At 42.5% G+C, this 12544-nt stretch overlaps 1 protein-coding gene across 1 annotated transcript in view; it reads right to left on the bottom strand.

Annotated features, from left to right (window-relative positions):
* The window catches only part of PCCA (propionyl-CoA carboxylase subunit alpha), a 2354189-nt gene that overhangs the window by 725261 nt on the left and 1616384 nt on the right, over positions 1–12544 (bottom strand). The window contains exon 20 of the mRNA XM_078657621.1: positions 2412–2510. Coding sequence (XP_078513747.1) covers positions 2412–2510 — 99 coding nt within the window. The remainder of the gene's footprint in view (positions 1–2411; positions 2511–12544) is intronic.

Here is a 12544-nt window from a genome sequence, read left to right as displayed (position 1 = left end):
TTACCGCCTCTCAGGTGCTACTATTACAGCGCCTCTCGACAGTCGGTTTCGCGGGTTAGCTCACACCAGCAAGGTCAGTACTCCAGAGGATAGCCTCCTCTCTACCACCGACGTATCCACACTCGCGTCCATTAGGTGCTGATTCAGAGTGTTTGTAGGCCTCTGGTACAGTTTGTCGGTCTTGCAGTCAGTCCGGGGAAAGACTAAAAAGGAATGCGTTGCGACACACTCAGCATTCACTGGCCCTGCATTCCAGCATCCTCTGCCAGGGTATCAGATTGGAGGATCCCTCCGGTGTCCCCAGGCCGGCCGGCCGCCGTGGCCGCATGACGTCGCACTGCTTCAGTATATGAGCGCAATTGTCTTGCAGAGCTTGGGCTCTGGCTCACAGCTTGATTTCCCACTGCGTGGTCAAGCTTGAGGCATGGAAATGCTGTGGGCGGGGGGGGGGTAATCATCTATTCGTGGCGCCGATGCGAGTGATGGGATTTGCACCCAGTAGGACTCGCCAGTTACCCCTAGGCCACACAACGACCTACACGCTTGCGCCCTTAGGAAGGATATGCAGCCTCAAGGGTCCCGTTTCAATGAAGGCTCCACACAGAGTCAATATGCCCCCAGGATAGGCCTGAGTGCTTCAAATGGCCGAAGGTATTGCGCAGCTCTCTACACTCGCACGGCAGGCCCTAACTCCACAGCCCAACAAACGCTCATGCGGGACCCACAGATCGTCCGCTGGTGCGCCACTGCCTCTGTACCTGGTCTTCAAGGTCGCGGTTCTGCTGTGGCAAGGGGCGCGAGGCTTAATCAGTTAGGCCCAGCCGCGGTCCCAGTCCGTACAGGACGAGCTGCTGTCGGGTCACCTGTGTTGTGTCGTAGGCGTTTCTGCAGCCCACCGCACACAATCCGCACGTGGGGGATGGTGTATCCCGATGACTGCAGTCTCGGGCCCCGTCCAGTACCTGGGGTCTCCGAGGCGCTACCACGGCGGGCACTCTCAGCTCGCCCGGCCGCGTTACGTGCCCTGCGTCCCGGCCCGGCTCTCTACTGTGGCCCGCGGATCTACTTTCACTTTCGCCGCCCAGGCCTCAGGTGGCCGCTCGTCGTTCCGGGAATTAGTATTAAATACGGGGTTCTTTAGTGGTGTCACACCTGGCCCGCCGCCGCCACTTTCGATTCTCTCGTCATTTCAGGCAGTTTGAGTTGTATTGGAGGATGTTTTTTGAGGATATTCGGGCGTTTGCGAGGAGCGCGCTTAACAAGCGGCCATCTCGCTCGTCGGCTAGCTCCGCCCCCCCTTAGCAATGAAAATTAAGTGGGACGTCTAAGCATTTGAAGCTTCTTCCTCTTATGTGCACTCTCCGGCACTTGAAAGGTAAAGAAGCGTGTTGGGTCAAAAGTGACACAGAGATTGCTTACACTAGTTGATGGAGCTGGTGGGCTGGCCAGCAACTGTGGCCAATGATTACCCAGTAAATTGGCCCAATCTTTCAACAACAAAAGAGGATTTCAGATACAAATACTATTTAATGGCAGATTTTCCAATTTCAAAACAGCAGTATTCCCCCTTAATCAAAAACCATTCAGCAATCTTTCAGGGGACTGTACAGACCTGCACAACAGCTGAGGACAGATTCTGTGGCAATTTTTCATCAAAGGATACGTCAGAGATACAAAACTCCTATGACTGGTATGGTAATACTTTGCAAAATAGGTGCAAACAGGCAAAGTCATATTTCCCTTGATGGCATCAGGTGAGAAGGGTTAACATAATGAACAGTGTTAAGGGGGATCAAAAACGCTTTAGATTCACAAGTACCATTAAACCTTTTTGCCATTTCACAGCCTTCGAAGAAGGCTCCAAAACCCCTGTGTCGCCCATGCCTTTCATGTTTAAATTCAACGAAAAACAATCGTTTTCCCTCCTTATTCTGTTTACAAAACCATTTCGAATCTTGCACTGAACTTGCTTCGCGTGGCAAAAACACACAGATAACTACGAGCTATATTTAATCAATCTTGATTTCTTCCTTTCCCCGCTCTGTTACAATAGTAATCCTGAAGTAATACATCATTACCACTTGCACTTCATCTTTGCATTATTTTATGAACCATGTTGTATTATGCAATTGACAGATATGTAATTTATGTCCCTGCAGTACCAATCAGTTATACAAATATTAACGCGAAAGATTTATTGGCAATACTGCTTGCTTGGAAGAGTGACTGCTGTCTGAAAAAAGACGACAGGCATGGGAATTGTGACTGGAATTTTATGGCAGAAATGTAGCACCTTCTCACAGGGTGGGTGGGTGCATAAAGATCGACTGGCTTGGCTTAGACAAAGCGGGTGTGAGTTGCCTGGAGTTAGCTTGTCTGCCTCTAATGGTAATCAGAAGAAAAAAACGTACCTGCACGGTCCTGGGAGTGCTATCGACGGTGACGGACGTTAAAGGTGAAGCCAGGTTCCACTCACTGGTCACATTCAGTTTCGTCCCATCAACCTCCACCTAAGAGACCAAACGAAGACCATTATTACGGTGACAGACAGCAGCCCGATTCCAGGTTCATTAAGGCGTACAAGGCGGCCGTCCTTTTGAACAGATGGCACCCAACAACCTGTCATGTTTACCGCCTCCGCTTCAAGACAGGGTACAACAACACAGCCTTTTAGCCATCTCTCGGGAGATGTGCAACACCTGTGAACAGCTGCCTCAGGTACCAAGCTTTCAAGTCCTTTCGAGCACGCAACAGCCTCCCAACTTTTAAACCCGCTTGGATATGCTACATTTACTGCAATTAGACAAATGGCGCTTATAAATTCCAGTGACACTTTTCCAACCCGCACATCAGGGCTCAGCTTATAATATCCTCCCTAAGGAGCAACAAGTAACTTATTCGTGTATGTCCTAGTGAAGGGTTTCTGCATTGTTATCTTAATTAAACAGAAACACTAATTAAACCGCATGGCATTCATTGCGTTACAGCTCATATTCAGAAAACTTTCCGAAGTCCTGTCTTGTTCTACATTCACAGCAGCTGGAGGACAGCCAGCTTACGTACACATTTACTTTGATGGCACTTTACAACTGAAACTTCTGTGCATTTGACATCTGGTTCGTGTGCTTCTGCGATTACCCTGCTCAAGGCCACACTATTAAACAAAAGAGAGGTACTAAACGTAAACTAAGAAAGGGGCTACCAATCAAAGCCACCATACGAGAATGAATCTGGATATGACTTTAGAGAATAGGTTATGAGCAACTGTTTGCTTAAATTAAGGCAATGAACAATGTGTTAGTGCCCCATTAGAATGATAATGGGAGTATACTGTCAATTTCAAGACAGACATTTCATTAGCACTCAAAATGTACACGATTCTCCCTCAAACATGAACATTAAGTTTCATTTATATCACCAGGGACACTTTGCTCTTTCCATTAGTTTTAAAAGCATCATAGGATGAGAGTAGATGGAAATGCATGGGCCTCCAATCGCCATCAAGCTTTTAGAACCCTGAGCGGTCGAGCCTTCCACATCTTGTAGATGCATTACTCTGAACTGTCCACAAAAAACAACAGGGCAATGGGTGCAGAGGGGACACATGGGGGAACCAACAATCAGAAGTAGGTGCATCTTGACGTACTTTTGCCTGAAATTGCTCACTTCTGCTACCTTCTGTCGAATGGAGTGGGATGCACAGCAACAGGCTACTCACACACAGCGGAGGTTGTGCACCCGCGGGCAAGTCCAATGCCACTGGGCTCAGATCCGCAAGAGGCACAGGACCGTGGGGAGTGAATGGAGGTGGAGTAGCAGCGGGTTTGATTGCTATGTCAGTGCAAAAAGGCAATAGTGAAAATTTGATTTCCAACACTATAATGTTACATCAGAAGAAAAGAGGCTTCGGATTGCACTGGTGCTTCCACACACACAATTGCAGTGTGATGACTATTGAAAGCTCACTCCTTCAGATGCAGAGAAACTGTTTGCTGACACCACATATAAAACAAGAGTTCACCATCTCATTTTAATATCACCATGTTCAAGGCTATGGTAACACAACCAGGCAGGACATATTGAGGTCTTCAAGACAAGAAGACTGACTGCTTGGTAGACACCCTGGCCAAACCTGCTTGCTCGTATCGACAGCCCACCCTCTAAGTATCTAATTAATTTGTATCCTAAATTTCTTTGAAGTGGATGAAAAGCAACCTAAAGTGCTTCCCAAAATAATATCAATAATAAATAAATAATGGTATGACTTTAGTGGGTTTGCCTCCGTTTTCACGCCATCTTCTAACGTAGACGGTAACAGCCCTTTTTTCAGCTTTATTACTAGACAGTGTATAATGTGGTCCTAAATGGAATGACTTATAAAGGCATGTGAATTGATAATTCACATTTATGAGGTTTTTTGCAAATAGCATTTTTTGTCATTATAGACATCAGAGTACTTTACCTCTTGTAAGAGTCAACGATAAATGTTTTTTAATATACTGAAGATGTAATATTTAAAATAGACATTAAATATAAAAGCACAAATATGTTACAGATCACAATTTAAACCATGTATGTCATACACTGAGATAACCTCCAAAATACTAGAAATGAGTATATACATTTTCAATTGATGTACAGAACGTCCTTGTGTATTTGACTAATCGTGGCACTTTACTTGGGATTTAGTATTTTTATAATCCGTACGGTTCTGTTAAGGGGATAATTGTTAGTTATGGGAGCTGTCTAACACAACTCAGTGTGTCCTGTGTTCTGGTGGTTAATGGATGAATTATATTAATGCTTGCTTGAGATGTCCGTCATGCTTGCTTGAGATGTCCGTCTTGTTACTTGAGGGATGATTACTTTGGAGGGATGGTTAAAGGAAAATGTCATAGTCAAAATGTGCCTGTTGTAGAAAAGACAGTGTTGCGATCTTTTGCTGGGTCTTTCCTCTTTCACAATGATGTTTGTTCTGCAATTTTGTTTGTGCCTGTAAGGTAACATTATTTTAATCTTTCAAGGATCCCTGTCAGCCCAGACCTAAATTCCTCGTAAAAATAGATCAGTTGTTTCCAAACGTTTTAGAACCACGACCCAGTTTTTATAATGATAACTTTTGTGACCTACCTAGCTTTAATGGACATGAGGAGGGTGATTTTTTAATATAACTAAAGTATCGTTTGGTAGCGCAGTGTCATTTACAGACAGTACATTTTCCATTGAAATGGCCACTAACTTTGCATAGACAGAGTATTTAAAAAAAAATATCTTTATTACATTTTATCATTTCTGGTACAATCGTTTACAAGCATCGATACACAGCGCTATGGCAATAATGTCACACTTTTCATAACACTATACATATATAGCTAAGCATTTCCTTCACAGTATATCAGTGATTTCCATAGAAAGAGTATTACTGATAAAACTACATAGCACACAAATTATCATGTTAGGAAATCGGTTTTCAGTGAATATTTATCATTTGTGCACCACCAAGTAAAGTGTAATGATTTATTTTGACCCTATTCAAATCTTAACTCCAATCACACTTCGGCATTACTAAAAATGTGGTTTAATTTTGCTTTCCTAACTGCTGAATGTGTACAGTTCATTTCTATTTTGTTAAGTTGATTACAAAAAATGACACTTTACAGCATTTCCTTTCACACACACCTGTACCCCAGCAAGATTGTCACATAATTCCATTTACTTTTGTTTGTATGACTGCAAAGTGAGAGGGTTTTCTAAATAACATCCCGATGAGGGAAGACATAGCCTGACATCCGACCTCTCCCTTGAAGTGCAGCAAATGTGACAAGGTAAATATAGAATTTAAAGACCTCTTTATTTATTGCTTAGACTTTGGTGACTCATCAAAAAATCGGCTCACGACCCACCATTGGGTTGCGGCCCGCAGTTTGGTAAACACTAAACTAGACAGTATAATCATCAGGTCTTGGATGTGAGGCCCCTCTAAGACAGTTGATATTCCGATGTCATTCTAAGATTTCTATTAAGCCATCAAGTGAATTATTTTACTGGACTCTGAAACAGCTGGCATTTTGATACCCTTGAGACATCTCTCAGTGATGTAATATATACAGTTTTGTTACATTGAACAAATAGAGTATAGAAAGCGTCATATTCAAATTAATAATGCCTGCGGTCATTCCTGAATGCGTGATTATCATGTTGCCATCCACAACTGTCTCACTGTCAGCCAGCAGTTTCTAATCCCCTTGCTTCTTTCCCAGTACTTATGCTTGACAAAAGGACTTCCTGTGAAAAGTATTTATTTCATATTTGATTTTGTTGCCTCTCGTACAAGTTTCTCTTTCAATGTCAAAATGACTTACCTTGCTTTCTAACCTCTCAAGCCCTTCCCACATAACTTTTAACTCAATATATTTCTTGATTCCATGTAGGATAGCAGCTTGCGTGTCTGACTGACTTTCATATTTTCCTAAACGGTATTCCAGTTCTTTTTCTAATTAAAATCTTCTCCCCAGAAAGTCCTAAAGGCCTCTTTCAGTAAACTCACAAACGCTTTATCAAAGTAAATTAATTAACCTTCCAAGATTTTTTTCGACATCAGTTGCATTTATTATCAATGTAGGAAAGCACAAGTCATGAACACAGAGCATAAAGTTTAGTCCATATAAATTGGGTGCACCCAAATCCTCAGCCATAGGCAAAATAGTATTCCGACCCTGTCGCCATAAACCACTTAAATTTGCCAGGTAAAGAACTATGGTCCTCTAGGCCTACCTAGACCTTGTTTTTAAACTTTGATGCCTAAAACCCCAGCAGCGGACACTTCTGAAAAATTAAAATCCGTTCTTAATTTCATGCCTTTACCCTTTCTCGTATTATTAAACCCCTTTCAAATTCCATTCAATACTTTTATTAAAAAAAACATACTTCCAATATTTCACACCAACCCACAGAAAAGGAAAACTAAGAAAATAAAACATACGAATTCCATATCTACGCCACGCTAAAAATACCACTGGAAACAAATGTTGGGGAAAAAGCAAAACTAAGGAACCGGAAATAGTGCTGAGCACAATATTTACCTAACAAAACACCATAGATTACAATTGGTAATAAAACCAATAATGGTGAAAAAAGCAAGTTTAAATTAATAGGCTACTGCCGACAATCTCCTATTCAAAAACGTATTTGGCATAGGCCAAGCAGGCATTGTGATACTGTTCAACAATGTCAATGAATTAAATAGTCCCTCCAGCAAGTTTCGACATTATGATTCACATAACAAGAACAATGCAAATTCGCAATTAAACATCAAGATAAAGGCAAGAGAGAGATGTGGGTTGAGTTATGGAGTAGGTAAGCAGCCCGCTCTGCCATCAATGTTCGAGAACAGGAATCAAATGAAACCATCCTTCATCTGGTAGAGTTATGCATCTATAGAGAAATCCAATCAATAAGGCATGGCTGCTCCAGTCTTATTCCAACATTTTCACTCATGAACATCATCTCATTCACCAACTGTCCCAAAGCAGGTAGAGTAAAAAACAGAGTAAACTGCTTCATGCAAATTAAAAAGAAAGAGAGAGAGTAAACAACCAAAAAGGTTGAAGACTTGATTAAGAATTTGACAGACAGGATACGCCATTACAAACTTGATGGAGTACACTCTTCAACTCCTCTATTCTGACTTAGTCAGACTATCAGTTTCTCGACGGCGGTGTCTCTGCTGGCTCTGCTGTTGGAACAACCTACTTAAACTGCCTGATGGAGAAAGAGCCATCAAAGTAAAGATATCAGACTACCCTCTGCATTTAGAGCAAAAAGTCTGAATTTTTTTTCTTTTTTCCATTACTGACAGGAGAAACCTGGTGGGAGTGGACAGAAAAAGAACTTATGAGACCCACACACTGGAGAAAACTGCCCCCTCTAAGGAGTTTGTTTGGGGAAAACGAAAAAGTTTAGTGTGCGTTCTTATAAATGATGGCGTCCGTGTAGCAAACTGTCAGTACCTTCAGAAGCACTATGGTGGCGGCGGAGGCTGTGAAAGGCACAGAGATCACTGCAGGGCTAGCAGTGATCTTGTAATTTGTCCGGCTTTAGTCTGGCCAGAGTGGAGGAGATGACTCCCCCCCACCCTTGAAAGACCCCGGGTGGGCCGCCACTCACGGCCAAAATGAGGCTCTTTCTTTAAATGCAATGCTCAACAGGTAGTAAACAAAAATCAATACACAGTGAGGGACACCAAAAGGAAGAAGTCCAGAGAATATAAGCTAACAAAAGCAATAATAACAGTTAGAGTCAAAACAAAAAGATCATCAACAGAAACATGCACACAAGAGGCAAACATATTTAGAAAATTAAAAAAGACATACTTTGCATATAAATATTAAGCATAAATAGCCATACAGAACATCTAGTAGCAGGCAATAAATGCACATACAACGCCATGAGTTCATAATACAATAAATAAAAATATCAAAGAACATTTACTTTTAGACAAAGTCTTCAGCCTCAGCCATCTCAAAGCATGCAACTCAATGATATTTCTGCAGATATCAAAATCCTTCACAAATTTGGAGTAGGAACCTTCAGATTTGATAGAAGCTCCCACCTGTAGCCCTCAGTGAGGCTGATGCAGCACATTAAAGGCCTTCACTGAGTGCCAACCATGAAGCAGAAGGAGGGCCAGTGTCTGCGCTTTTTGCAATTAAAAGGGCCAACTGGATGGATTGGGCCTATGCCTGAGTCCCAAAGGATGAGAGCTCTAGACATAAAATTATAAGGAAACCCAGAGAATCCACATAGGAAAATCACACAGGAAAACCCACTCGGAAGAAGATTCAAGTACAAACCAGAAAGATTGATTTAAAATGTAGAAATCATTACAGAAGGGAAAATAGTCTAATCAATTCAAAATTATCATAATGCAAACAAATGTGAAAGTGCAGGCAGATGAGAGAAGGTACAACTGCTGCTCTGGCATGGGCCTGCCCCCTCCCTTCCACCCCTCAACCTCCCCAACTGTCGCCATTCTCTCAATACATTACGCACCACATACACCCATGTTCTCCACAACCTCCCCAAACCCATGGTTGCTGTTTCTTTAGCACACACATTCCTCAGCACAACCCCACAAAATGTAGGGGTTAATTTTCTCAGAATCACCCATATGATCATCAGATTCACCCATGCGTGAGTAGAAGGAACATGTAAATTGTCCTTTTCAAATGCATTTTAACAGCTAAAATGTGGAACTCTTTGTATGTATGATACATTCTGCAATTTGCAAAAACTTTAATAAAAAGAGTTTTAAAAAATGCAAACAAATGTGTCTCAGTATAGCCAATGGAAGCTAAGGCCTATTTTAGTTAATAGCAAGACAAATGAGTCAAACAGCAAAATTGTCATATGGACTGCTCAGATTTAAAGGCAGGAGAGAATCATAGAAAACATTCTAAGTTCAAAGTTAAACAACAGTCTGATATAGAGTCTGTATCTATGAATAAGAGAAAAAGCATGGGCACATATCCCCAAAACAAAAGCTCCTATACCACTTCAGCAGCAGAGAACCAGGGCCTAAACCTGGTGTGAAGTGGCTCTATTGGTGGGAGTCCTAAAGTTGCATTAATAAAACACAATCATCATTCAAATGTTTCATTACAAGAAAAAACTCAGTCTAGAAACCCTCTCAAAATGAGTCAATAAGTAGATCCTTTAGCCCACATACAAATGGAAGTGACATTGCTTTACTAAACAATATCTGCTTGAAAATATGAATAAAATATCGTTCTACTAGCAAAGTCATTGAAACATATGTGTGTGTTCCTCTGGCAGCAAGCATGAGCTAGTGAATTGTTAGAGCGTAAATAAACATTACAGAACAGGGCACATTTGTACTATTATATGAAGAGAGGATAAACACTGTATAAACGAAAAGATGAAAGCAGTGCAACATTTTAAAGCCACTTTTTCAGTGCAATCAGGGTAGTGGCCAATAAATTAGTTGTGTGGCCTACTTATTCCAACTTAAACACACAATTTTTGTAATTCCTATTTCGCTCTCACACCACAAGCATTACATGGCAAGCTACAACCAACAAACTTCAAAACATTGACAGCAAAATGTAATCCGGTTCAGAGCTCTACACATAGGTTCACCTCCTATACAAAGACCCGATAATGAGACTTTGGGTTCATGGAGTGCTCTAGGGGGAGTTTGCCATATATAGGGGAACCAGACAGTGGTGCCCGCCATCTCCCTTCCTGTTTGACCTGGTAGTGGAGTCCCTGGTACGCTGGATTAGGAAAGATGTGCGGGGCTACATTGGGACCTGGAGTGAGAGGAAAGAATCTCCATATATCCCTCCTGTATTTGGTCAACCCGGATGGCTCAAACCCCTGACAGCTGGATATTATATCAATATTTGTGAGGCCCACGGGTCTTCGGATCAACTGGCACAAATCGATCCTCCTACAAATTATACAAAGGGAACAAGCAAGTGACTGGAACGCCCCTATGCAGTGGTCCCCAGAGGACTTCAAATATTTGGGAATTTATATCCCCAACGAACCAACAAGGTTTCACAGCGCCAACCTGGGACGGTTTCTAGATGAGTACAAAGGAGACTCGGCCCATTGGCGATTGCTCCCATTATCACTGCAGGTCAGGGCCACATTATTTAAAATGATATCCCTGTCTACATGTTACAAAACACGTCTCACGAAGAACTCAGCAGATCTTTCAGGCAGTTGACAGAGAGACCAGACTGCTCCTGTGGGATTAAGAACCTTCGAGGATAGCCTTTCAGCAGTCCGCCAGGGGGCCATACGAGGGTGGTACAGTTCTAACCAATCTGCAGTTCTACTATTGGGTGGGCCAACTGCTCACAATAAATGAATGGGTATTCTCAACACAACAAGACCAGCACTGCTTTCAGACCAACATGCAATGGGGGGAGACAGGATACGTGGCTTGCCTTTATGACGGATGGAAACTGTCACCCTTCCCGACCCCCATGGAAACGGTACTAGGGGTATAGAGGAAAGTCAACCAAAATCTAGGCTGGGGCACAATACTGCCAATGGACCCAAAGGGTTTTGGAGGATCTCAGCCACCTCAATTGCAGAAAGCAGCGGGACCTCCTCAGTATTTTTCATCACTGGGAGACATATCGGGTGGAAATGGCATGGTATCCTTTGCTATACTCCAGGCTGAATATGAGTTAGCAGATACTCAGAGGCCCAGATATCTACAGGCGAGACATGCACTCCACAAGTATAGAAAAAAACTTGAGAAGGTTGATGATGAAACTCAGCTAGAATTCTGAAAACTCACATACCTACTACTTAAGTATGGAATTTCACAAAATCTATAGAACACACTTAGCACCCCCTCACAGATCTCCAAGACCAGTGGGAGCGAGACTTACAGATTCTAGACAACACGGACTGAGGGAGGTGTGTAGATACCCCACAGAGGTTTAAATACGGGCAGGATTTAGACTGGAGCAACTAAATATCTTCCACCAGGCATACTGCACCAGAACAAGACTACAACACATGGGCAAAATAAACATAGGCGCATGCCTAAAAGGCTGTGCCCTACAGGGAACCCTACTGCATATGCCATGAGACTGTCCACACAGCCAACTATTTTGGTATAGGATACAACGGGAAAAGGAGGCCTTGGGAGAGGAAATATATTTCACATCGCAATGGCAGCCCTGGGCATCTGGGGGGAACAAATTGGTATGGAAGGAATAAAATATGAAAACACAGTGCAACAGCAGACAACAGCAGAGAGTGTCACACAGTTATATGAGGTGAAAGAGCAGTGTAGGCTAAAAACTTGTGCGGATGAAAATGAGGTGAAGAGTTTCCTTGAGAACAGAGTGAATGACCTGTAAGGTCATAGTTAAAGGAAAACTCATGATTGACAAGCTTGAAGGAAAGGGGAGCAGGAGACTGAATTAGCAAAGAACACACGTAATCTGATAAGAAGTCTTAGGAGCACAATTAGAGCACACCCACAAATAAATATGCATGTAACCCAAATACACATGCATTCAAAATTAGAAGAACACTTAGTTTGTTAAGCATCATTAGAACTGCAATAAAGAATATGTAGAGAATTAGGTTAATGTCTATAGTCACAAGCGACCTCATGTTTTTCCATAACTAATGTGTACCTGCCCAGTAAGTCATTGTTTGAACTTTTGTAACTAGCATTGTTTAACTGTATATAAAAATAGCTGCCTGTGAAGCAGAAAATTGACTCTGACTGTTTACTTGTGTGAAGACTGTTGCTCTCCCTGCTGTGACAGTCAAGAGCAGTTTTTACATTGTCAAGAGGAATCTGTATTTTTCTTAATGTTTAAATTACCCTGCAACAGTTGGTGAGCCAGCCTACGGACCTTTTTGCCCTCAACCAACTGCTGCCCCCGGAGCACCCTCTGCCCCTGTTGCATAGATCACTGCGCATCTTTGATAAGGTGAGCAGACAACATGTTCTCTAAAGTTCTGCCTATTCACAGGGGACGAGTAG

Source organism: Lissotriton helveticus, chromosome 8 (assembly GCF_964261635.1).
Source record: "Lissotriton helveticus chromosome 8, aLisHel1.1, whole genome shotgun sequence".
Classification (NCBI taxonomy): Eukaryota; Metazoa; Chordata; class Amphibia; order Caudata; family Salamandridae; genus Lissotriton; species Lissotriton helveticus.
Note: the sequence above shows the minus strand (reverse complement) of the source record. Positions and strands in the feature narration are given on the sequence as shown.